This window comes from Oncorhynchus mykiss, chromosome 17 (assembly GCF_013265735.2).
Source record: "Oncorhynchus mykiss isolate Arlee chromosome 17, USDA_OmykA_1.1, whole genome shotgun sequence".
Lineage (NCBI taxonomy): Eukaryota > Metazoa > Chordata > Actinopteri > Salmoniformes > Salmonidae > Oncorhynchus > Oncorhynchus mykiss.
The window spans coordinates 29,823,912-29,849,081 of record NC_048581.1 but is presented as its reverse complement, the minus strand read 5'-3'; the positions used below and the strand labels follow the sequence as shown (position 1 = coordinate 29,849,081).

General features: G+C 42.2%; 1 protein-coding gene across 3 annotated transcripts; it reads left to right on the top strand.

Moving 5' to 3' along the window:
- Positions 1-25,043, top strand: LOC110493666 (phosphoribosyl pyrophosphate synthase-associated protein 1). Of its 3 annotated transcripts, XM_036949667.1 has the most exons (12): positions 1-406; positions 492-584; positions 8,212-8,264; positions 11,068-11,134; positions 14,243-14,415; positions 18,722-18,837; positions 18,975-19,030; positions 19,165-19,319; positions 20,557-20,601; positions 22,357-22,427; positions 24,273-24,419; positions 24,736-25,043. In XM_036949667.1, the coding sequence occupies exons 2-12, from the start codon at positions 502-504 to the stop codon at positions 24,892-24,894; spliced, it is 1,125 nt and encodes a 374-aa protein (XP_036805562.1). In that variant the 5' UTR covers positions 1-406; positions 492-501; the 3' UTR covers positions 24,895-25,043. The 3 variants fall into 3 exon arrangements, with proteins under 3 accessions (XP_036805562.1, XP_036805561.1, XP_036805563.1); XM_036949666.1 differs by having other exon boundaries at positions 1-584; XM_036949668.1 differs by lacking the exon at positions 20,557-20,601 and having other exon boundaries at positions 1-584.
- Positions 25,044-25,170: the final 127 nt, after the last annotated feature.

Below are 25,170 nucleotides of genomic sequence, written 5' to 3'. Positions count from 1 at the left end.
CCCAATGAAATTACTCGTTTTCTTCTCTTTGATGCAACCTCATTGCTACAAAGTTTACATTAGCTACGCTAGAAGCAACATTGTATACACTTTTTGAAATTATACGAGTCTGCTATAGTGTACTTCTATTGCAAAATATTTTTCGAATTGAAGAATTAGGTGGAGCGCGTTTTTCATAGAGTAGCCTACAGATCTATGTGCGAATGTGGAACAACTCAGTTTATCCGTTTCTAGTTTGTTAGACCAGTCATATTGCGATCGATAAATAGACTTGTTTACTTACGCCAGTTATGTAGGTTAGCTACATGTAGGCCGGTGTTTTTGCTTTGAGATTTTGTAACATTCCGCACTCATTCGACGTATTTCCGTGTTCTTAAATCCTGAATTTATAGTCGATATTGTCAATGTGAGTAGGCAAAATACGTGGTCATTGACTTTTATTGAGCCTCAAGTCTCGTCTGTCATTCTCACACTTCAACGTTTTCCTATAGTCACTCAACAATGAATATCTCAAAAAGTGGGTACCGTGTCTTTTCTGCCAACTCGACCACCGCATGCACAGAGCTCGCCAAGAAGATCACAGAGTAAGTATATGCTACGCATTCACATGAATCTCTTGCAACTCACTCAAATTACATTTTTTTTTCTCTTCAACTGAAATTTGAACGTAGTTAAAAGACAAATTAGTGATGTCCTAGCGCAGTGGTTCCCAAACCATTTCAGTTACTGTACCACCAACTGAGTTTTGCTCTGCCGGAGTACCCCCTCGTGCATTTTACCAGTAGGCCTATGGTCTCATGAGTCTTCTCAAGTACCCCCTGTGGATAGGCCAAGTACCCCTGGGAACAACTGGTCTAGCGTTTAGGCCGCTGCTTCTAGAGAACATGTACCGCTGCCAGTGTGGGTTTGAATCCGTCCCAGTGCTCTTTCAGCAAAAATGTTCCTCTCTCATATCCAATAAACAATAAAATTGGGACAGGACTGCCCCACTCCTTAAAAAAGTAGTTTGAAAATATCCGAATTGGGCTGTCTGTGTAAAAGTAGCCTATTAAGTCTACTTTTAGGTCGCTAGTCTCCAGAGAATCTGCCACTCAAAATGGCAAGGGTGAGAGAGGATGATGTCTCACATAACTTTAAGAGACTTCAAGCAAACTTGGCTAACAAACAGATCCCATTCTCGGCAAACAGTATTTCAAACATCGGAGCAGTTAGAGCTGCTGCCCTGGCCCCAGACTGCCCCGTGTTTCCGATTCACATGTTTTAAGTTACAAGTGCATCGGTCCGCAGACCCCACACCGATACAAATGTAACATGCATTGGTCAGAAAATTCATTCAATTACATTCTTTCTGGCTTCCCGAGTGGCACAGTGGTCTAAGGCACTGCATCGCAGTACCAGCTGTGCCACTAGATGTCCTTGTCCCATCGCGTTCTAGCAACTCCTGTGGCAGGCTGGGCACATGCACGCTGAAAAGGTCGCTAGGTGTACGGTGTTTCCTCTGACACATTGGTGTGGCTGTGTCTTTCATCACATTCCCAGTGGGTCAGAAGTTTACATGCACTCAATTAGTATTTGGTAGCATGGCCTTGAAATTGTTTAAGCTTCCCCACAATAAATTGGGTGAATTTTGGCCCATTCCTCCTGGCAGAGCTGGTGTAACTGAATCAGGTTTGTAGGCCTCCATGCTCGCACATGCTTTTTCAGTTCTGCCCACATATTTTCTATGGGATTGAGGACAGGGCTTGTGATGGCCACTCCAATACCTTGATTTTGTTGTCCTTAAGCCATGTTGCCACAACTTTGGAAGTATGCTTGGGGTCATTGTCCATTTGGAAGACCCATTTGCGACCAAGCTTTAACTTCCTGACTGATGTCTTGAGATCTTGCTTCAATATATCCACACAATTTTCCTTGCTAATGATGCCATCTATTTTGTGAAGTGCACCAGTCCCTCCTGCAGCAACGCACCCCTACAACATGTTGCTGCCACCCCCGTGCTTCACAGTTGGGATGGTGTTCTTTGGCTTGCAAGCCTCCCCCTTTTCTTCCAAACATAACGATGGTCATTTTGGCCAAACAGTTTTTGTTTCATCAGACCAGAGGACATTTCTCCAAAAAGTACGATCTTTGTCCCCATGTGCAGTTGCAAACCGTAGTCTGGCTTTTTTTATGGCGGTTTTGGAGCAGTGGCTTCTTCCTTGCTGAGCAGCCTCTCAGGTTATGTCGATATAGGACTCCTTTTTCTGTGGATATAGATACTTTTGTACCAGTTTTCTCCAGTGTCTTCACAAGGTCCTTTGTTGTTCTGGGATTGATTTGCACTTTTCACACCAAAGTACATTCATCTGTAGGAGACAGAATGCGTCTCCTTCCTAAGCGGTATGATGGCTGCTTGGTCCCATGGTGTTTATACTTGCGTACTATTGTTTGTACAGATGAACGTGGTGCCTTCAAGCATTTGGAAATTGCTTCCAAGGATGAACCAGACTTGTGGAGTCCTACAATTTTATTTCTGAGGTTTTGGCTGATTTCTTTTGATATTACCATGATGTCAAGCAAAGAGGCACTGAGTTTGAAGGTAGGCCTTGAAATACATCCGCAGGTACACTGCCAATTGACTCAAATTATGTCAATTAGCCTATCTGAGGCTTCTAAAGCCATGACATTATTTTCTGGACTTTTCCAAGCTGTTTAAAGGCACAGTCAACTTTGTGTATGTAAACTTCTGACCCACTGGAATTGTGATAATCTGTCTGTAAACAATTGTTAAAAAATGACTTGTCTTGCACAAAGTAGATGTCCTAACCGACTTGCCAAAACTATAGTTTGTTAACAAGAAATTTGTGGAACGTTTAACTTAAAATGTTGATAAACTATTCGTCCATTATAAGCGCAGCAATGCACACAGGACAGTATGCTATAAGCATAAATGTTCCAAAAATGCAATTAGCGGTAAAACCCCACTCTCCAAAGCACACCACATGGGTTGTTACTGTGACTAGAATTGTGTCTTTGGCTACTTGACAGCAAAAGTATGTTGAGAAGATGAAAGAAATACTGGTTTCAATGGCATATGAGGAAGTGTTTATGAAAGGATCCCCTTAACATTCTTATGGTCGGGAACGCGGTAAGACATGCCTCATAAAATGTCAAAAAGTACAGGTTTTAAACAATTACGTTTATAGTTAAATGTACACTTCCATGGCCTCCTGAGTGGCGCAGTGTTCAAAGACACTGCGTCAAAGTGCTTGAGCCGTCACTACAGACCTGTGTTCGATCCCAGGCTGTGTCACAACCGGACGTTACCTAAGGTCCCATAAGGCGGCGTCCAGCGTCGTCCGGGTTAGGGGAGGGTTTAGCCGGCGGGAGGGCTTTACTTGGCTCATTGCGCTCTAGTGACTCCTTGTTGCGGGCCGGGCGCCTGCAGGCTGTCTTCGGTCTTCAGTTGTGCTGTGTTTCCTCCTACACATTGCTGCAGCTGGCTTCTGGGTTAAGCGGGCGGGTGTTAAGAAGCGCAGTTTGGCGGGTCATGTTTTGGAGGATGCATGACTCAACCGTCATCTCTATTGAGCATGTTGGGGAGTTGCAGCGATGAGACTAGATTGATAGGATACAATTTGAGTGAACTAGTTTGTGCCAAGTGGTTATAGCTTTGACAGTATGTTGACAATGAATTCAGAGCCATTCAGTGGCTAGCCACACTACAAATATATTTTACCAGGTTCCCAATAAGCAATTATAACAGTCCACCAAAACATACCCAAGAGTTTCTCGATTAGGAAGGGGCGGTGTGTGTTTAATTTAATTGTGTATTAAAAACACAGTGAGATAATTGTGAGATTTTGCCAGTGGTTAGAAGGGGGAAATTGGGCTTCCTGGGAAAATGTTGTCCACAACAGTAACCAAGGGGGTCTGGGATTAGCGATGGGTCAATAGTCAGCAAGCATAGCAAGGAAGAATGGGCAGTGAAGGCAGACGCCGCTGGCTCACAAAGACTGCATCTTATCTTTGAGAGCTTCTGATGTCAAAATGTAAGTTAAAAGGAAGGGCGTTCTCTTGGGAAAATTGTGTAGTTAAGTGTAACTATCTATATCAGCTGACTGTGTGTGTAAATAATGTATGTCTATGGTGTATGTACTATGTAGGCACCTGAGCTGACCCATAAGGGAGACAAGGCATCTATCTACATTACCTATCAGATTAGGGGGGACATTGTAGCCTATTATTTGTCGTCGTCCCCCCCTCACACACACACACACACACACTTTGGTTCTGAAATCACCATCACCCACTAATCAAACTTGTCATTTTTTAAGATTAAGTGTCCGAGCTAGGAATATTTAAATATTTATTGTTTACAAATTATGAGTCAATGAATATATATACTGAATGTACAAAAAATGTAGAGCAATGGTTTGTTAATATTTGTCTTTCCCATTCACCCTCTAAATGGCACACACACAATCCATGTCTCAATAGTCTCAAGGCTTAAAAATCATTCTTTAACCAGTCTCCTCCACTTTATCTACACTCATTAAAGTATATTTAACAAGTGACATCAATAAGATTCACCTGGTCAGTCTGTCATGGAAAGAGCAGGTGTTCATAATGTTTTGTACACTTAGTGTATCGCACAGCTGGAATTCCACCCATCTCAAAATCGAATGGTTTGTTCCAGAGTTCTCTTCTCGCTTTGGCCATGCAGTGCACCTCAAGTGATTGCTGTCCTTATTATGAATTTATCAACTTTACCCTGTATATCTAAAAATGAGCATATACACTGATTGTTTAATGCAAAATGACCAAAACTATTGCTGATCGTGAACCTAAACAATCTAAATAAAATCTATTGTAAGGCCTGTTCAGCAGTTATAGCCAGATGAGTCCGTTTGGGATCCTGAGTGGCGCAGCCGTCTAAGGCACTGCATTGCAGTGCTAGAGTCATCACTTCAGACTCAGGTTCGATCCCAGGGTGTATCACAACCAGCCGTGATCGGGAGTCCCAATAATGGCGCACAGTTGGCCCAGCGTCATACGGGTTAGGCCGGGGTAGTCATACGGGTTAGGCCGGGGTAGTCATACGGGTTTGGCCGGGGTAGGAAGTCATTGTAAATAAGAATTTCATCTTATCTGACTTGCCTAAGTTAGATCAAATGAGTTCTCTCCGGTAATTTACTTTTATTCCGGTAAAAACATTTTCAACAGCACATAGATGGGTCTCCCGAGTGGCGCAGCGGTCTAAGGCACTGCATCTCAGTGCTAGAGGCGTCACTACAGATACCCTGGTTTGGCCCAGCGTCGTCCGGGTTTGGCCGGTTAACTGACTTGCCTCGTTAAATAACCAAGCAAATGACATAGATTGTCACTCATCTAATGAAGCCTAATATCATGCAAGCTATTTTAGAATTTGAATGCTGAAAGTGCCATGCTAATGAGCAAAATCTGGAACAGGCAGCCGACCTCGCGTTGGTCAGCGTGCGAAGCTGGGCAGAGTATGAATTTGACTAGGCTAAATAAAATAAGGGTTAAATAAAAACAATATTGCCTGAGATTTCTCGGCATGCAAAATGACAGCTCAATGACGGTCAACACACGTCACTGCAGTTCGTCACTGAAGGAGAGGACTCATCAGTTGCAGAGTATGTAAGCGGACCGGGGTTGGAGCGAGATTCTCAAAGGCTGGAGCGTTTGGCCTTCTCGCCTGCTCCAGTAGTGCTCACTTCACGAGCTCAGGGCATGCCCGGCCCAGCATGCATTTGTAGCCTACTTGTGTGCTGCTACAGCCCTTTACTCATGACAGTAGCGAAAGTTCGCTAAATATTTTCATAAAGAAACTGATAAAACACAGGTGCGAAATCAAGATGACTTACTTATGAGGAGTAAGAGAAGAAGTCTGGTGATGTAGTGTCAACAACTAAAGAATCATTGTGGAATCTGAAAAGATAATTATCCCGAAAGCATGATGTGTACTTACTACAGTTGAAGTCGGAAGTTTACATACACTTAGGTTGATGAAACATAAATAGTACTGTTTGGCCATGATGACCATTGTTATGTTAGAATGAAAAAGGGGGAGGCTTGCAAGCCGAAGACACCATCCCAACTGTGAAGCACAGGGGTGGCAGCATCATGTTGTGAGGGTGCTTTGCTGCAGAAGGGACAGGTGCACTTCACAAAATAGATGGCATCATGAGGTGGAACACTTTGTCGATATCTTGAAGCAACATCTCAAGACATCAGTCAGGCAGGAAGTTAAAGCTTGGTTGCAAATGGGTGTTCCAAATGGACAATGACCCCAAGCATATTTCCAAATTTGTGGCAAAATGGCTTAAGGATAACAAAGTCAAATTATTGGAGTGGCCATCACAAAGCCCTGACCTCAATCCCATAGAACATTTGTTGGCAGAACTGAAAAAGCGGGTGAAATTCACCCAACTTATTGTGGGAAGCTTGTGGAAGGCTACCCAAAACATTTGACCCAAGTTAAACAATTTAAAGGCAATGCTACAAAATACTAATTGAGAGTATGTAAACTTCTGACCCAATGGGAATGTGATGAAAGAAATAAAAGCTGAAATAAATAATTCTCTCTACTATTATTCTGACATTTCACATTCTTAAAATAAAGTGGTTATCCTAACTGACCTAAAACAGGGAATTTTTACTTGGATTAAATGTCAGGAATTGTGAAACTGAGTTTAAATGTATTTGGCTAAGATCTATGTAAACTTCCGACTTCAACTGCATATAGTGTGTGTACACCCCTTCAAATTAGTGGATTTTGGTTATTTCAGACATACCAATTGCTGACAGGTGTATAAAATCAAGCACACGGCCATGCAATCACCATAGACAAACATTGGCAGTAGAATGGCCTTACTGAAGACCTCAGTGACTTTCAACGTGGCACCGTCATAGGATGCCACCTTTTCAACAAGTCAGTTCATCAAATTTCAGCCCTGCAAGAGCTGCCCCAGTCAACTGTAAGTGCTGTTATTGTGAAGTGGAAACATCTAAAACACAACTACTCAGCCACGACGTGGTAGGCCACCCAAACTCGCAGAATAGGAACGCCGTGTGTTGAAGCGCGTAGCGTGTAAAAATCGTCTGTCCTTGGTTGCAACACTCGCTACCGAGTTCCAAACTGCCTCTGGAAGCAACGTCAGCACAAGAACCGTTCACCACACACAAGGGAAAGGGGGATACCTAGTCAGTTGGACAACTGAAATGTGTCTTCTGCATTTAACCCAACCCCTCACAAGCCTAAGATCACCATGCACAATGCCAAGTGTCGACTGGGGGTGGTGTGAAGCTCTCCGCCATTGGACTCTGGAGCAGTGGAATCTGGGTATCTGCAGTGATGAAGCATGCTTCACCATCTGTCAGTCCGACAGACGAATCTGGGTTTGGCCGATGCCCGGAGAACACTACCTACCTACCAACTGTAATGTTTGGTGGAGGAATAATGGTCTCGGGCTGTTTGTCATGGTTCTGGCTCTGCCTTTCCTGTTTCAGCATGACAATGCCCCCATGCACAAATCAAGTTCCATACAGAAATAGTTTGAGATCGTTGTGGAAGAATTTGACTGGCCTGCATAGAACCCTTTACCTCAACCCAATTGAACACCTTCGGGATTAATTGGATCGCCTACTGCGAGCCAGGCCTAGTCGCCCAACATCAGTGCTTTCACTTCAGCGGATGGCGAGTAGCCATGTCATAAACCACTTCGTTTGCCATTCTCACTGTTCTCACTCAATGTTTATGTACGGTCAGGGCATTTGAGAAATGAGAGTGGACTAGTTAAGTAGCCTAGCAGTTACTGTTGGGCCATTAACAGATGTTGCTAGTTCAAATCGCCAAGCTGACAAAGTGAAAAATCTGCCGATGTCCCCATGAGCAAGGCACTTAACCCTAAATGCTCCAGGGTCACTGTTGCTAATGGCAGACCCTGGGTGTGACCCCACTCTCTGATTGTCTCTCGTTGAGTTTGAATATGCAAAAAAACACATTTCCAATTCACACGTGCATAATACACTTGTATTATGAAATAGGACAAATATAAGCCTCCACAATAATAATTATTATTCTTATTAATAATAATGATGGATGACAGTTGGGCATGTTACTTACAAGGCGGGCATTCCTCCTGTGTGTGGATAATGTAGTTGTGTGTTTATTTACTGTCTAACATATTCCTTCTCTCCTTGCAGACGGCTTGGCGTAGACTTGGGAAAGTCAGTTGTTTACCAAGAGTCCAACAGAGGTGAGATGCCAAGTTATCCGTTTCAGATTCATACAGTATACACAGTGTACAAAACATTAAGGACATATTCTTAACGACCAGCTCGATGGGATAAAAGCAGACTTGGAGCTAGAAAAAAAAATATATATATATATAAAAATTTAGCTAATTTGTATTCTTTATTATAGGAAAATAAACTCACAACAAGATCATTATTTACAAGTTAATGGCAAGCTAATTACATAAAATATCTTAAGGTTGTGATTGTGACTAAATAAAATCATTTTAGAACTTGGACACTCTCGTTGGCCTAACGCAGGTCATGTTGTTCTTAACATTACTGGTATACACAGATCATACACGTAATGTTAGCTACCGAGACAGCCAGCTAACGTTAGCTAGCAGTACGCTTTAACTTGCAATGAAAATTATTTTCATGGCTAGCGGAAAGGTCTTTTTCCATGGCTAAACCAACTAGGCTCGTAATTTAACTATTTTATTTGTATTTACAGATGGTATACAATTTTGTTATTAAGGCACTTGAGTTCACATTCCAAAAATAAGCATTTTGATTTTAAAAATATGTTTACGTTCAAATACCTCATGTGAAACAGGAGTTTTCCTGAAACGAGTCACATTGAGTTGCACCCACCCCCACACTTTTGCCCTCAGAACAGCCTCAATTCGTGGGGCATGGACTCTACAAGGGGTCAAAAGCATTCCACAGGGATGCTGGCCCATGTTGATTTCAATGTCTAGTTGACTGGATGTTCTTTGGGTGGTGGACCATTCTTGACACACAGGGAAGCTCTTTAGTGTGAAAAACCCAGCAACGTTGTAGTTCTTGACAAACCGGTGCACCTGATACCATACACTGTTCAAAGGCACTTAAATATTTTCTTGCTCATTCACCCTCTGAATGGTGCACATACACAATCCATCTCTCAAATGTCTTAGGTAAAGAAGGGTTTTAACCCTTGTCTCCTCCCCTTTATCTACACTGATTTTGAAGTGGATTTAACAACTGACAACAATAAGGGATCATAGATTTCATCTGGTCAGTCTGTCATGGAAAGAGCAGATGTCCTTTAATGTTTTGTACACACAGTGTATATAAAATCTACAGGCCTAATATATTACTATAGTATAGATCCCTCAAACTCAAATCGGGATCTTGAAGCCAGTTCCACTGCATCTTTTCATTGTTCCCCTTTAATCAGGGACTGATTTAGAACTGGGACACTAGGTGTGCAAGTAATTATCAGGTAGAACAGAAAACCAGCAGGCTCTGGACCTCATAGTGTAAGAGTTAAATGTCCCTGGTATACAGTGCATTCGGAAAGTATTCACACCCCTGACCTTTTCCACAGCCCTATTCTAAAATTGATTAAATGGTTTTCTTTCATCAATCCATACACAATACCACAATGACAAAAATTGCAAAAATATCATGTTTTTATGTCCCTTTACTCAGTAGTTTGTTGAAGCAGCTTTGGCAGCGATTACAGCCTCAAGTCTTCTTGGGTATGATGCTACAAGCTTGGTAAACCTGCATTTGGAGTTCCTTTCATATTTCTCTGCAGATCGGCTCAAGCTCTGTCAGATTGGATGGGGAGCGTCGCTGCACAGTTATTTCCAGGTCTCTCCAGAGATGTTCGATCGGGTTTAAGTTCGGGCTCTGGCTCAATGACTTTCAGAGGCTTGTCCCAAAGCCACTCTTGCGTTGTTGGCTGTGTTTAAACATTTTTTTTAACCTTTATTTAACTAGGCAAGTCAGTTAAGAACAAATTCTTATGTTCAATGACGGCCTAGGAACAGGGGCAGAACGACAGGAGTTTTACCTTGTCAGCTCAGGGGTTTGTACTTGCAACCTTCCGGTTACTAGTCCAACACTCTAACCCCTAGGCTACACTGCCGCCCCCACCATGATTTACCGTCCTCCAGACGAGATGCTTGGCATTCTGGCCAAAGATCAATCTTGGTTTCATCATACCAAAGAATTTTGTTTCTCATAGTCTGAAAGTCTAGGTGCCTTTTGGCAAACTCCAAGCAGGCTGTCAACGTGCATTTTACTGAGTCGCCGCTTCCGTCTGGCCACTCTACCATAAAGGCTCTTCCAGAAGGAGGACAATCTCTACAGAGGAAGTCTGGAGCTCTGTCGGAGAGACCATCAGGTTCCTGGTCACCTCCCTGACCAAGGGCGGCCAGCTCTAGGAAGTCTTGGTGGTTCCCAAACTTCTTCCATTTAAGAATGAAGGAGGCCACTGTGTTCTTGGGGACCTTCAATGCTGCCAACATTTTTTTGGTACCTTTCCCCAGATCTGTGCCTTGACACAATCCTGTCTCGGGGCTCTACGGACAATTCCTTCGACCTCATGACTTGGTTTTCGCTCTGACATGAACTCTCAACTGTGGGTCCTTATCTAGACAGGTGTGTTTATTTCCAAATCATGTCCAATCAATTGAATTGAACACAGGTGGACTTCAAACATGTTGTAGAAACATCTCAAGGATGATCATTGGGAACAGGATGCACCTGAGCTCAATTTTGAGTCTCATAGCAAAGGGTCTGAATACTTATGTTAGTAATAATAATAATATTTTTATATAACTGTGCAATTAAAAAAAAAACGTTTTTACTTTTATCATTATGGGGTGTAGATTGAAGAAACCTTTTTATTTAATCCATTTCAGAATAAGGCTGTAACATGAAAAAATCAAGGGGTCTGAATACCTTCCGAATGCACCGTAGATGATGGTCGGCATACTGTATGTTGGGTTACTTGCTCCTGAAACTGATTTGCTTTGTTTTTTTTATTTCCAGAAACTAGGGTGGATGTGAAAGAGTCTGTTCGTGGTCAAGACATCTTTATCATTCAGACCATTCCAAGGTGAGAGGATCCAGGTGTCATTTTCATTTACACCATCTGAAATGAGTGTGTATATTCTCGTTGGTGGGATAGGCAGTATCGCCACAGAACCAAATGGATCATTAGAAACTAGATGAGAGGAAAGTAAATGTATTCCCGTGTGAAATTAGGCAGACATTGCTGATCAGTCAGAAGTACCCCCGTGGGTCTCTTGTCTCCACCAACATCTTTTCATCCAGTGGTTATGTCATTCATTGGTTGGCAGGAGCTGCCTGGTGAAGTGAGAGAGCAATATTAACAGCCAGCTAGGGGGCACTGACCTGTAAAGAGTAACTTTCCTGAACTTTTTATTTATTTTAATCGAAAACCAGATGTTTTTGGCTTATTTATAGTGAAACACATCAATTCTGGTCTTCATTTTGACAGTTCATTGCAGAAGGGATATGTTTAGGTATTTTAGTAGTAAATCTAACTCTTTTTGTCCCTAGCTGTTAAATTCAACCATTTGAAATCATAATGTAAAGAAGGCACCTTGAGAGGGTGGGAGGCTCCGGTGCACAACTTGAGAGGGTGCCTCTTCAGCTTCTCAAGGGTGGTGTTTGGTATGAAATCCACTCCCTTCTAGATGTGCTGGGTGGTACCACCTCAAGGCTCACTATTAAAGCAGGTGACAGCACTCCTTATTTACATTGGTCTTGGTAAGTGGAGTGTGCCAATATATTTTGCATGAGGCTTCCTTGACTAAACTACTGACGTTACACAAAATTCAAAAGGCAGTAAGGCACATTTCCACATATGACCAAATTCAATGTTTTTGATTACTGTTTCATACACTTATGTGCTTTTACGAAGAATAAAAACGGGGGCTATGAGGATTCTACATTTTTATATTCGTAGGTATATCCATCATACGAGAAATGGGTGACAATGGTGGCCATGTCAACTCATATTTTCTCCCAACTGCTATGACTAATTTGTGGCTCATCGTTCAATGGTTTGGAGTTCTAATCCCACATGAGCAAGATATACATTTTTATTTCAAACCTTTAATTTACAATATTTATCCCTGGTAGTAGTTGTAGGATTTTACTTGCCGGTTCTGCGCCCCTAGGCAAGAAATAAAAATTGCCGCCCCTTCAAGAATAGTCCCAGTAAGCAAAAATATGTTGGAAAGACGTTCAATTTAGGTTCTGAATGAAAGGTAAAAATACATCTATTCCGGATGTTGAAATGATGTTCGTTTTCGGTTCTGAATGAAAGTTGACTAGATGTAATTCATAGAGGTCTGTTTGTTCCAAATAAAGGCTGGTCCAGACCGATGCTGACGCCTTTTGGACTTATTTTTTTGTCCGGTCTGTGCTTACTGAGGTATAGCCTACTGCAGGGATGGGGAACTCCAGTCCTTGGGGGTGGGAGGGGAGTCAAACTTTTTCCACATCCCTAGTCAACACAGCTGCTGAAACAAATTTCATTCTAAACTGACGATAATGAATAGTTGATTATTGGTGTCAGATGTGTTATCTAGGGCAAAAGTGTGACACGAATCATCCCTGGCCTACAGTGTTGTCTAAAATGTAATTTTATGTAATTATGAATGCCCATCTGTGTGGTAGGCCTACCATTGGTAAAACACAAAAAAAGACGTCCGGATCCAAAAAAAGACGTCCAAAAGATGGTGTCGGTCCGTGCTTACTGGGGAGCAGCTTACCATGTCAGCCCACAATGGTGTAGGCCCATCATTTGTAAAACAGGCATTTGCAGTTGCATTGGCTTTATTAGTCCAGATTCCTGTGACAAATCAATTTGGCTATTTAAGCTGTATCACCTATCCAATTTTATCAGTAGGAGTTATCCTGAGCCTATTTGCAATGTGTTTACACAGCGAGAAATAGAGGATTTTCTTTTTCACTAATATCAGCTTGTAAAAAATGTACGTATACAAACTTGAAACCACTGATCATGAAATGTATCCCACGGGATGATTGTCCTGGACAGCAATTCTGAGGAGCCTGACTGTCTATTTTAATTTGACCTGTCCTGTCGTTAGGATATGTTTGATAATGTCAGTACATTCTTTATTTGATTGGAACACCGTTTAGGTTAGGCTATTTGATTGGAACACTGTTTAGGTTAGGCTATTTGATTGGAACACAGTTTAGGTTAGGCTATTTGATTGGAACACCGTTTAGGTTAGGCTATTTGATTGGAACACCGTTTAGGTTAGGCTATTTGATTGGAGCACCGTTTAGGTTAGGCTATTTGATTGGAACACCGTTTAGGTTAGGCTATTTGATTGGAACACCGTTTAGGTTAGGCTATTTGATTGGAGAAACCTGTATGATGTAAAAAATAAAAAGCCTGTAGGCTACAGAAAATGCCACATACTCTTTCTACCATATGCTACATGATTTATGTCATTTCTTTTGATGGTATGTTGGTGGAACTCCACAGCGCTGTCTCTCTCCAACAGCGCCCTGGAGAGGTGCACTTGGAATGGACAAGATAAATATTTTGTGTCCCTGCTTTTGACAAAGTTTGCACTGCTTATCATAGGGCAGCATCAGCGCTCACTTTAAAAGCCCAAATGCCACAGGTTGAGAGAAATTGTCATTGTTTTTGGGTAGAATTACTGATGTTGTTGGAGGTGAATCTTGGTCAATTTAGCTCCGAAAATAGCGCTCTAGTCAATCTGCCAACATAGGCGGCCACCTAATCCTACCTAATGAGCGGGCCGGCCCTGGTACCCAAGAACAATCTGTGAGTTAATTTGACCATTGGAAAAAGAGCTACTGCGTAAATAATGCAATACAGGTTGGATTGAATTGAGCCCCTAATCTTAATTTTCAAGGTGACGATTGCATTTTCCCCCAACACAATACTGCAATAAATGTGAGTCCACATTTTAAAATCTATATTTTTTGCATCCCAAGGGGGATTTGATCTTAAACCACAAGTGGCAATAGATGTCAGGAACTTGGTGACTACTGTTTACCCACCCCCAAAATGAATATATGTGTAATCTCGCCCCAGTAATATCTACAATAACTACTCTTGACTCTATCTTACTTATCTTACCTCTATCCATCTGTCTCCTTTGCCTTTTTTGAATGGTTATTTTGTCCTACCCAGAGACGTGAACACGGCCATCATGGAGCTGCTGGTCATGGCCTATGCTCTCAAGACTAACTGTGCCAAGAACATCATTGGGGTCATCCCCTACTTCCCTTACAGCAAGCAGTGCAAGATGAGGAAGAGGGGCTCCATTGTCTGCAAGCTGCTGGCCTCCATGCTCGCTAAAGCTGGTATGTTACTATATGGCTACTGTATTTTCTCGTTGTTGTGATACCAATCATTTTTGTTATTGTGTAAATGATTACAATGTTGTAGGAAGATGGTTGAAACTCTGCTAAGATAAGTTGTACACAAATGGATAATTTGGTAGGAGTTATACACAGTTATTATGAGAGAAAAAAATGCTTTACCACATACTGTGAGGTAACGCAGCCTGGTCTCAAATCAAATTGGATTGGTCACATACACATATTTAGCAGATGTTATTGTGGGTGTAGCAAAATGCTTGTGTTTCTAGTTCCAACAATGCAATAATATCTAACAAGTAAATCTTAACAATATCACAACAATACACACAAATAAGTAAAGGAATGGAATTACGAATATATAAATATATGGACGAACAATGTCAGAGCGGCTTAGACTAAGATACAGTATAATAAAATACAGTATAATAAAATACAGTATATACATATGAGAAGAGTAATGCAAAATATGGAAACATTATTAAAGTGACTAGTGTTCCAATTATTGGTGGCCAATGATTTCAAGTATATGTATTTAGGCAGCAGCCTCTAATGTGATGGCTATTTAAGTCTGATGGCCTTGAGATAGAAGCTGTTTTTCAGTCTCTTGGTCCCTGCTTTGATGCAGCTGTACTGACCTCTCCTTCTGGATGATAGCTGGGTGAACAGGCAGTGGCTCGGGTGGTTGTTGTCCTTGATGATCTATTAGACGTAGCAGGAAATGTAAATCCTGGACACGGAAATTGAATGATATGTTACGTATGCTTACATAAGACAGATGGTCTCAGGCTAAAATTTGAAGTCGGGTGGGTGGGCTTATAAGGCGACCGTCTAGCAACCCAAAGGTTGCGAGTTTGAATTTCATCACGGATAACTTCAGCATTTAAGCTACTTTTCGACTACTTAGCATGTTAGCTAACCTTAACCCTTTTAGCTATCCTTAACCGCATCATACGTTTTGCAAATTTGTAACTTATTTTTTATTCAACCTTTAATTTAACTAGGCAAGTCTCTTAAGAACAAATTCTTATTTACTATGACGGCCTACAAAAAGGCCTCCTACGGGGGCTGGGATTAAAAAATAAAATATAGGACACACATCATGGTGCTGCCACAACATGACAACAACATTGCAGCAGAGCAACATGGTAGCAGCACAAAACATGGTACAAACATTATTGGGCACAGCAAGAAGGTAGAGACAACAATACATCATGCGAAGCAGCCACAACTGTCAGTAAGTGTCCATGATTGACTCTTTGAATGAAGAGATGGAGAGAAAACGGTCCAGTTTGAGGGTTTTTTGCAGCTCGTTACAGTCGCTAGCTGCAGCAAACTGAAAAGAGGAGCGACTCAGGGATGTGTTTGCATGGGGGCCTTTAGCAGAATGTGACTGACAGAACGGGTGTTGCATGTGGAGGATGAGGGTTGCAGGAGGTATCTCAGTAGGGAGTGAGGCCTAAGAGTGTTTTTATAAATAGGGCTGGGGTGGGTTTTGCGATGGGTATACAGAGATGACCAGGTTATAGAGGAGTGTAGAGTGCAGTGATGTGTCCTATAAGGGACATTGGTGGCAAATCTGATGGCCGAATGGTAAAGAACATCTAGCCGCTCGAGAGCACCCTTACCTGCCGATCTATAAATTACATCTCCGTAGTCTAGCATGGGTAGCATGGTCATCTGAATCAGAGTTAGTTTGGCAGCTGGGGTGAAAGAGGAGCGACTACGATAGCCTCCAGCTTTGTGTACCATCTACCTATACTCCTAAGTACTTGTACCTCAAGCTCTAAATCCTCAGAGGTAGCAATCACACCGCGTGGGGAGCGGGGCATTCTTATTACCAAACCACATTACCTTTTGTTTTGGAGGTGTTCAGAACAAGGTTAAGGGCAGTGAAAGCTTGTTGGACACTAAGGTAGCTTTGTTGTAGAGCGTTTAACACACAATCCGGGGAGGGGCCAGCTGAGATTAAGACTATCGTCTGCATATAAATGGATGAGAGCGCTTCCTATTGCTTGAGCTATGCTGACATATAAACTCAGCAAAAAAAAAGTCCTCTCAAATGTACACGCATGTTATTCAATAATTTCATCCACATTGCACTTGTGCGTCAACGAGCGACTGGGTTGCCGAACGCCAAAATAGAACTTGGGTTGGTCCTCACAAGTTTACAAACCCACGTGGGTGCTTGAAAGACTAACGAGGAGAGAATAATAGAAGGGAAACAGTTGGTTATCTTTGATCTGTGGATTAATCGTCAGAGTAGAGAAACACAATTTTGCATAACCCGGAGTCTAACATCTAAAAAGAGGACCATATGCATGTCCGGTTAAATAACAATCCAATGTTCATCTCCCAGGTAAACTATCTGGCAACAGCTGGCTAGATACATGTCTGAATGTTCATCTCCCAGGTAAACTAGCTGTAAACAGCTGGCTAGATACATGTATGAATGTTCATCTCCCAGGTAAACTAGCTGTAAACAGCTGGCTAGATAAATGTCTGAATGTTCATCTCCCAGGTAAACTAGCTGTAAACAGCTGGCTAGATACATGTCTGAATGTTCATCTCCCAGGTAAACTAGCTGTAAACAGCTGGCTAGATAAATGTCTGAATGTTCATCTCCCAGGTAAACTAGCTGTAAACAGCTGGCTAGATACATGTCTGAATGTTCATCTCCCAGGTAAACTAGCTGTAAACAGCTGGCTAGATACATGTCTGAATGTTCATCTCCCAGGTAAACTAGCTGGCAACAGCTGGCTAGATACATGTCTGAATGTTCATCTCCCAGGTAAACTAGCTGGCAACAGCTGGCCAGATACATGTCTGAATGTTCATCTCCCAGGTAAACTAGCTGTAAACAGCTGGCTAGATACATGTCTGAATGTTCATCTCCCAGGTAAACTAGCTGTAAACAGCTGGCTAGATACATGTCTGAATGTTCATATCCCAGGTAAACTAGCTGTAAACAGCTGGCTAGATACATGTCTGAATGTTCATCTCCCAGGTAAACTAGCTGTAAACAGCTGGCTAGATACATGTCTGAATGTTCATCTCCCAGGTAAACTAGCTGTAAACAGCTGGCTAGATAATTGTCTGAATGTTCATCTCCCAGGTAAACTAGCTGGCAACAGCTGGCTAGATACATGTCTGAATGTTCATCTCCCAGGTAAACTAGCTGGCAACAGCTGGCCAGATACATGTCTGAATGTTCATCTCCCAGGTAAACTAGCTGGCAACAGCTGGCTAGATACATGTCTGAATGTTCATCTCCCAGGTAAACTAGCTGTAAACAGCTGGCTAGATAAATGTCTGAATGTTCATCTCCCAGGTAAACTAGCTGTAAACAGCTGGCTAGATACATGTCTGAATGTTCATCTCCTAGGTAAACTAGCTGTAAACAGCTGGCTAGATAAATGTCTGAATGTTCATCTCCCAGGTAAACTAGCTGGCAACAGCTGGCTAGATACATGTCTGAATGTTCATATCCCAGGTAAACTAGCTGGAAACAGCTGGCTAGATACATGTCTGAATGTTCATCTCCCAGGTAAACTAGCTGTAAACAGCTGGCTAGATAAATGTCTGAATGTTTTTGTTTTGATCTGCCCCGACATCATTAATATAATTGATTCACACTTGGTTTTCACACACGTCGGGTGGGGATGGACAAAATTATAGTTCGCACATGGAACCTACGCAAGCCAGTCTAGCCGGGGTGTTGCTTGACCCAGTGGTGGATGAAGTACTCAATTGTCATACTTGAGTAAAAGTAAAGATACCTTTTAATAGGAAACTACTCAAGTGGAAGTCACCCAGTAAAATACTTCTTGAGTAAGTCTAAAAGTATTTGGTTATAATTATACTTAGCTATCAAAAGTAAATGGAATTGCAAAAGTATAAATCATGTCAACTGGCTTATTAAGCAAACCAGACGGCACAATTGAGTTGTTTATTATTATGTAAGGATAACCAGGGTCACAAGACAACATGCATCATTTACAAGTAAAGCATTTATGTTCAGTTAGTCTGCCAGATCACAGGCAGTAGGGATGAATAGGGATGTTCTCTTGATATTTGCGTGAATTGGACCATTTTCCTGTCCTGTTAAGCGTTCAAAATGTAACGAGTACTTTTGGGTGTCAGGGAAAATGTAAGGAGTAAAATGTACAGAATTTTATTTAGGAATGTAGTGAAATAAAAGTTGTCAAATAAATAGTAAAGTACACCCCCCCCCAATTATTTTTACTTAAGTATTTTAGACCACTGGCTTGACCCACTGGTGTTATCACAGGGCTGACTCATATCATCACCATGGACCTACACCAGAAGGAGATCCAGGGCTTCTTCAGTTTCCCTGTTGATAACCTGCGTGCCTCGCCATTCCTGCTACAGTACATCCAGGAGGAAGTAAGACTACATTACCCAGAATCCTCCAGTCACTTGTATCATTTCAATCATTATATCATGCATTTGTTGACTAAAGTTTAGTTTTAATGTGGTGTTGAACTGTGAAATCATGTTGGATAATGTTTATTTGTTTCTAGATTCCAGACTACAGAAATGCCATTATCGTTGCAAAGTCTCCTTCGGCGGCCAAGAGGTAACATAAAGGTTGGGAGTTTTCCAGCAAGATGGATAGCGAATGATGTGAAGTGTGTTTGTGGCTGCAGATTTGTGGGTAACTGTTTGCTCTGTATGTATTTAAATCCTTTTTTGTGTGTGCGTTCATTCCAGAGCTCAATCCTATGCTGAGCGGCTGCGGCTGGGCCTGGCGGTGATGCACGGGGAGGCCCAGTGTTCAGAGTCTGACATGGCCGACGGAAGACACTCTCCCCCTCCAATGTCTTCAGGACGCACCACCTCTGGCCACCCTGGTCTGGAGCTGCCATGTAAGATACACCCCCCCCCCCCCCAGACACACACTCACCCCCTCCAATGTCTTCAGGACGCACCACCTCTGGCCACCCTGGTCTGGAGCTGCCATGTAAGATACCCTCCCCCAGACACACACACATGTGCACACACACACACACTAGAAAATACCCCTGCCTTTGACCCTAACACACAAAAATCACTGTTGCGTTGCTCTCGTATATAATCTGCCTAATCAGCATACAGTGGTATGTAACCACTAGTGTCACAGGACAGGATGAGTTGAGCCCTGACTGCTGTCTATCTGAGGAATCCATAGAGACGTAATGAGTCTGAACAGCAGGGCTAAATCCTCACTGCTTATGGGAGTAGACGGCACTGGGATGGGCCTCCCATGTAGCATGCATACACTTGTGAACTGACATACACCCAGACTCTGATCCTATCCATTGTAGAGCCACTGTAAAACATGGCATTGGGTCAAACGGCTTTACAGAGATCTAATGGAACAGTATTTACAGAAAAGAGAACAAACTATATTTTGCATTTATGGACTGGAAAAGTGGGAATCTCTCCAAATAACAACCCATAGCAAGTACATTTTTTACAAATCCAATTGTCACAGAAATGCTGTAAAAATATCCAGCCCTGAATGCCCTAAGGCACCAGTAGCAAAGAGGACCTCCACACATTGTCCTCATGCTGACAGTGGACAACTGGAGTGTTCAGCCAGTCAGGGCTGTAGTATGTGTTGGTTCAGCAACAAAGCACTCGTTCTCAGCAGCCTGACACTACTGCAGATGCCTGTGAAATACTGCAGGCAATAACAGGCATCCATTCCCCTCTAACCTCCTCCTCGTTCCTCTCCTCCACAGAGCCTCTGGATTTCTCTTCTCACCCTCTTTTCCTTTCTTCATCCTCCTTTCATACAGCGGCTGTATTTATTTCTCTCATACTCCTCTCCATTTCTCCCCTCCTTTATACAGGAACATGGTACGGACATTATCAAAACAGCAGCTAAATTCAGATACGGAGCAAAGTGACACGTTTAATCTTTGCTTTTTTTCCCTGTGTTATTCTTTATATTAAACTTTTATTTTATTGCGTTCCTTGGATAAATAGGACCAGAAGGCCTGTCTTCAGTTCTGGAATTGTCTGTATGCTGCCTTGGTCTGTCTGTCTATTATATACTCTCTGTATATGAGTGTTGACGTATACCACTATATGAGTGTTGACGTATACCATCTTTTGAAGACACAGGGAGGCACCAGGCTTCATTCCCAGGCATAGAGCTCCCAAGTACGACCGTAACGCTCTAACCTCCTATCCTGCAATACTATCTGTGATCTTTTATACCTGCCGGCATGTAATGTTGATGTCTACTGAGGGAGTTTCCATTTCTAGCAGCACTGACCTTCTAAATTCCCCTTTGTGAAGATCTCAGTTAAGTGTTTAGACCGAGGGCGAACATATGTGGGGGTTTGAGTTAAAACAAAAACAAACAAACAGTCAGGGGAAAAGCTCAGTCGACATTGGAATGACTAAAACCACATCTGAACTGTGTAGAGATGATAATGGTCCTACAATTATAGTTTCTTCACTTTTTAGTCCGCCTGCTAGCAGTCATCGAAATGAAAGCCAGACAGTCGTGGGAGCATCGGAAATTCCAAAAGCAATGGATAGAGGACTATTTATTTTATTTTTAAAATTTGGACGGTGAGGAAATGTAGTCAATTTTAAGTGCGGCCTTCCGGACCTCAGTGAAGCCTGAAGACCCCTCCTGTAAAACAGAAGATTTCTTCACCTCCAAATTGGTGTCAAGGTCTTTGAGAGAATCCCAAGTTTACATTGTACGGTATTCCTCACTTGATACATTTGTGACATTTACATGCCTTTAGGTCTAATACACAATTTAACTGTGAACTTCCAAAATTCGAATAATAAAATCATTGCATTCAACCCTACCGATAGCAATAAGAATCTGCTGGATGCATTCATGCAAGCATCATGGAAAAATACATGCCTCTTCCCATGTATACTTTGGAGTTGCACAACAATTTATACCCGTTTGAAACCGTGTGGCTTGTCAACATTCCCTTCAACATGCCTCTCATCCTCAAATGTAGCATTTATCTGACCTTTGACCTCTTCAAAGCAACCAACAAAAGGGCTGCTACTGCAAATGTCTTATCAGAGGGCACCTACTGTATTCCACTGCCAGGCTGGTGATTGGCATACATTTTATGGAGCCAATCCTTTCCCCATAAACGTTATGCCATTTGGGCAATTTAACTATGTCTCTATAACTCCAAATGGAGATGAAGGAAACATTGCAAGCACCTCCGAGGCCCAGTGAGGCATGATGAAAAGCTTGGTTGTGTTCCCCTGCATCCTTTTTCTTGATCAATTCCTAGTTTCAAATGTTTTGAGCTAACTTGCTGTTTCAGCAACGGTATGATTCTTGTTTATTTAAAAACTCATCCCTCTCCCTGAAGCCTTTAAAAAATATATATTTTAACAAAATTATTTTGTTGTTAATGTCAACACCTCAGAGTTCCAAGTGTAGAGCCTCACGATTCAACCCTGGGAGTTTTTAAATACACAGACATCTGGTTTGGACGCCTCTGGACTGACGATGAGGACGCTGGTTTGAAGTTGGTTGTGATTTGGCATGGCATGGGGTTGCTGTGTGGATCCCTAAATCCCAAACCGGATGTTTGATTTGTGGAATGGAAGACAGCTCTATACTCGTGAGCCATGTGTTGCTACCATCCCAATATGCCTGAAGCGGCTCCATACTTACAGTGGCCAAAATCATTTCACCTTGTTGTCCCTTCTGTCAAAATGAGAGTTTTCAGGATTATTCTGTAGCGCTTGTAGCAGTCTGTGGACATTGAGGTAGAGCTGTCTTGCATGGTCTTTGCAGGTGTTGAACTTGATCCCTTCTTACTCGTTCTCCTCAACCCAATAATTTGAATCTCATTTTTTCCCCCTAATTTCCTCTGCACCACTGGTTTGAAAGTAATGATCAACCTCTCTCCTTTTCTCTTTCAGTAATGATGGCCAAGGAGAAACCGCCTATCACTGTAGTGGGAGATGTGGGAGGTCGCATCGCTATCATTGTTGTAAGGATTCTATCGTCTCTCTTATCAATGTTTAACTTTGACCCCTATGGGACAAAAAAAGTGCATTGTTCAAGCTATTTTAATAAGCAAGAATTACATTTGAAGTCGGAAGTTTACATAAACCTTCGCCGAATACATTTAAACTCAGTTTTTCACAATTCCTGACATTTAATCCCTGTCTTAGGTCAGTTAGGATCACCACTTTATTTTAAGAATGAAAAATGTCAGAATAATACTAGTGATTTATTTATTTCATCACATTCCCAATGGGTCAGAAGTTTACATGCATTCAATTAGTATTTGGTAGCATTGCCTTTAAATTGTTTAACTTGGGCCAAATGTTTTGGGTAGCCTTCCACAAGCTTCCCACAATAAGTTAGGTGAATTTTGGCCCATTCCTCCTGACAGAGCTGGTGTAACTGAGTCAGGTTTGTAGGCCTCCTTGCTTGCACATGCTTTTTCAGTTCTGCCAACAGATTTTCTATGGGATTGAGGTCAGTGTTTTGTATGGCCACTCCAATACCATGACTTTGTTGTCCTTAAGCCATTTTGTCACAACTTTGGAAGTATGCTTGGGGTCATTGTCCATTTGGAAGACCCATTTGTGACCAAGCTTTATCTTCCTGACTGATGTCTTGAGATCTTGCTTCAATATATCCATATAATTTTCCTTTCGCATCATGCTATCTATTTTGTGAAGTGCACCAGTTCCTCCTGCAGCAAAGCACCCCCACAACATGATGCTGCCACCCCCGTGCTTCACGGTTGGGATGGTGTTCTTCGGCTTGCAAGCCTCCCTCTTTTTCCTCCAAATGTAACGATGGTCATTATGGCCAAACAGTTCTATTTTTGTTCCATCAGACCAGAGGACATTTCACCAAAAAGTACAATCTTTGTCCCCATGTGCAGTTTTAAACCGTAGTCTGGCTTTTATGGCGGTTTTGGAGCAGTGGCTTCTTCCTTGCGGAGCGGCCTTTCAGGTTATGTCGATATAGGTCTTGTTTTACTGTGGATATAGATACTTTTGTACCGGTTTCCTCCAGCATCTTCAAGGTTTTTTGCTGCTTTTCTGGGATTGATTTGCACTTTTCGCACAAGTCCGTTCATCTCTAGGAGACAGAACGCGTCTCCTTCCTGAGCGATATAACGGCTGTGTGGTCCCATGGTGTTTATACTTGTGTACTATTGTTTATACATATGAACGTGGTACCTTCAGGTGTTTGGAAATTGCTCCCAAGGATGAACCAGACTTGTGGAGGTCTTCCATTTTTTTCTGAGGTCTTGGCTGATTTATTTAGATTTTCCCATGATGTCAAGCAAGGAGGCACTGAGTTTGAAGGTAGGCCTTGAAATACATCCACAGGTACACCTCCAATTGACTCAGGCTAATTGACATCATTTATCAGAAGCTTCTAAAGCCATGACTACATTTTCTGGAATTTTCCAAGCTGTTTACATACACTAAGTTGCCTGTGCCTTTAAACTTCTGATCCACTGGAATTGTGATACAGTGAAATAATCTATCTAAACAATTGTTGAAAAAATTACTTGTGTCATGCACAAAGTAGATGTCCTAACCGACTTGCCAAAACTATAGTTTGTTAATTAACAAGAAATTTGTGGAGTTAATGACTCCCAATTAGTTTTAATGACTCCAACCTAAATGCATGCAAACTTCTGCCTTCAACTGTATATAAACTATTTAAGTTTCACACTCACTGTTCTGAGGAAGTTCTCATGTAAGATGCATTTGGACATACTGTATGATACAGATCTCGTGTGTTATTTAGATGCTAATAACTGTTATTTTGTTCTAAGTCCTTCCTTGTCGTTTCCCTCTCTCAGGATGACATCATAGATGACGTGGAGGACTTTGTCGCGGCGGCTGAGATTCTGAAAGAGAGGGGGGCCTATAAGATCTATATCATGGCGACACACGGCCTGCTCTCAGCAGAGGCCCCGCGACTCATAGAGGAATCCGCCATCGATGAGGTAAGAGGAAGGACACAGGCTGTACTCGCACAGGCTTTTATTAAGCCTGAAATTGCTGTTTTTTCAAACATCGACACAGGTGACAATTTTTGTAGGTAGTCTGTGCTGCTCCGATACTTGAAGCTGCACAAGGGTCGGAATTATGTCTATTTGCTGGATAAATCAAACAAATCTATGCTTTCACACACCGATACCCAAATACAGTAATATGCAATGCATATGCAACAAAAAAAAACTTTGCGTTCTTAAGCATAGTGCCTGCTGTAACCTAGCTCTCCATTTTGTGTCCTTGTGCCCCCCCCCCCCCCCCCCCCAGGTAGTGGTGACCAATACAGTCCCTCATGAGGTCCAGAAGCTCCAGTGTCCCAAGATCAAGACAGTGGACGTCAGTATGATCCTGGCCGAGGCCATCCGACGCATCCACAATGGAGAGTCCATGGCTTACCTGTTCCGTAACATCACAGTAGATGACTGAGCTACATGCACAAACACCTTGCGTTCACACCGTGAGACCAAGGATGTTCACTTCCGTTACATAGGAACTTGTTTCTTTTCATTCTAATTGACTTCCTATGTAAAACAAAATATCTTGCATTCTCAATAAATGTCTACTGTTCATGCATACCACTAGTCCTTTACTGTACTCTGCTATACTATGTGGATGGTAAATACATCACCCATGCAGACTCTCATGAAGCACAAACTGCACATATATCTTGGATTCATTTCATTTAATCCCACATTGTGTGTA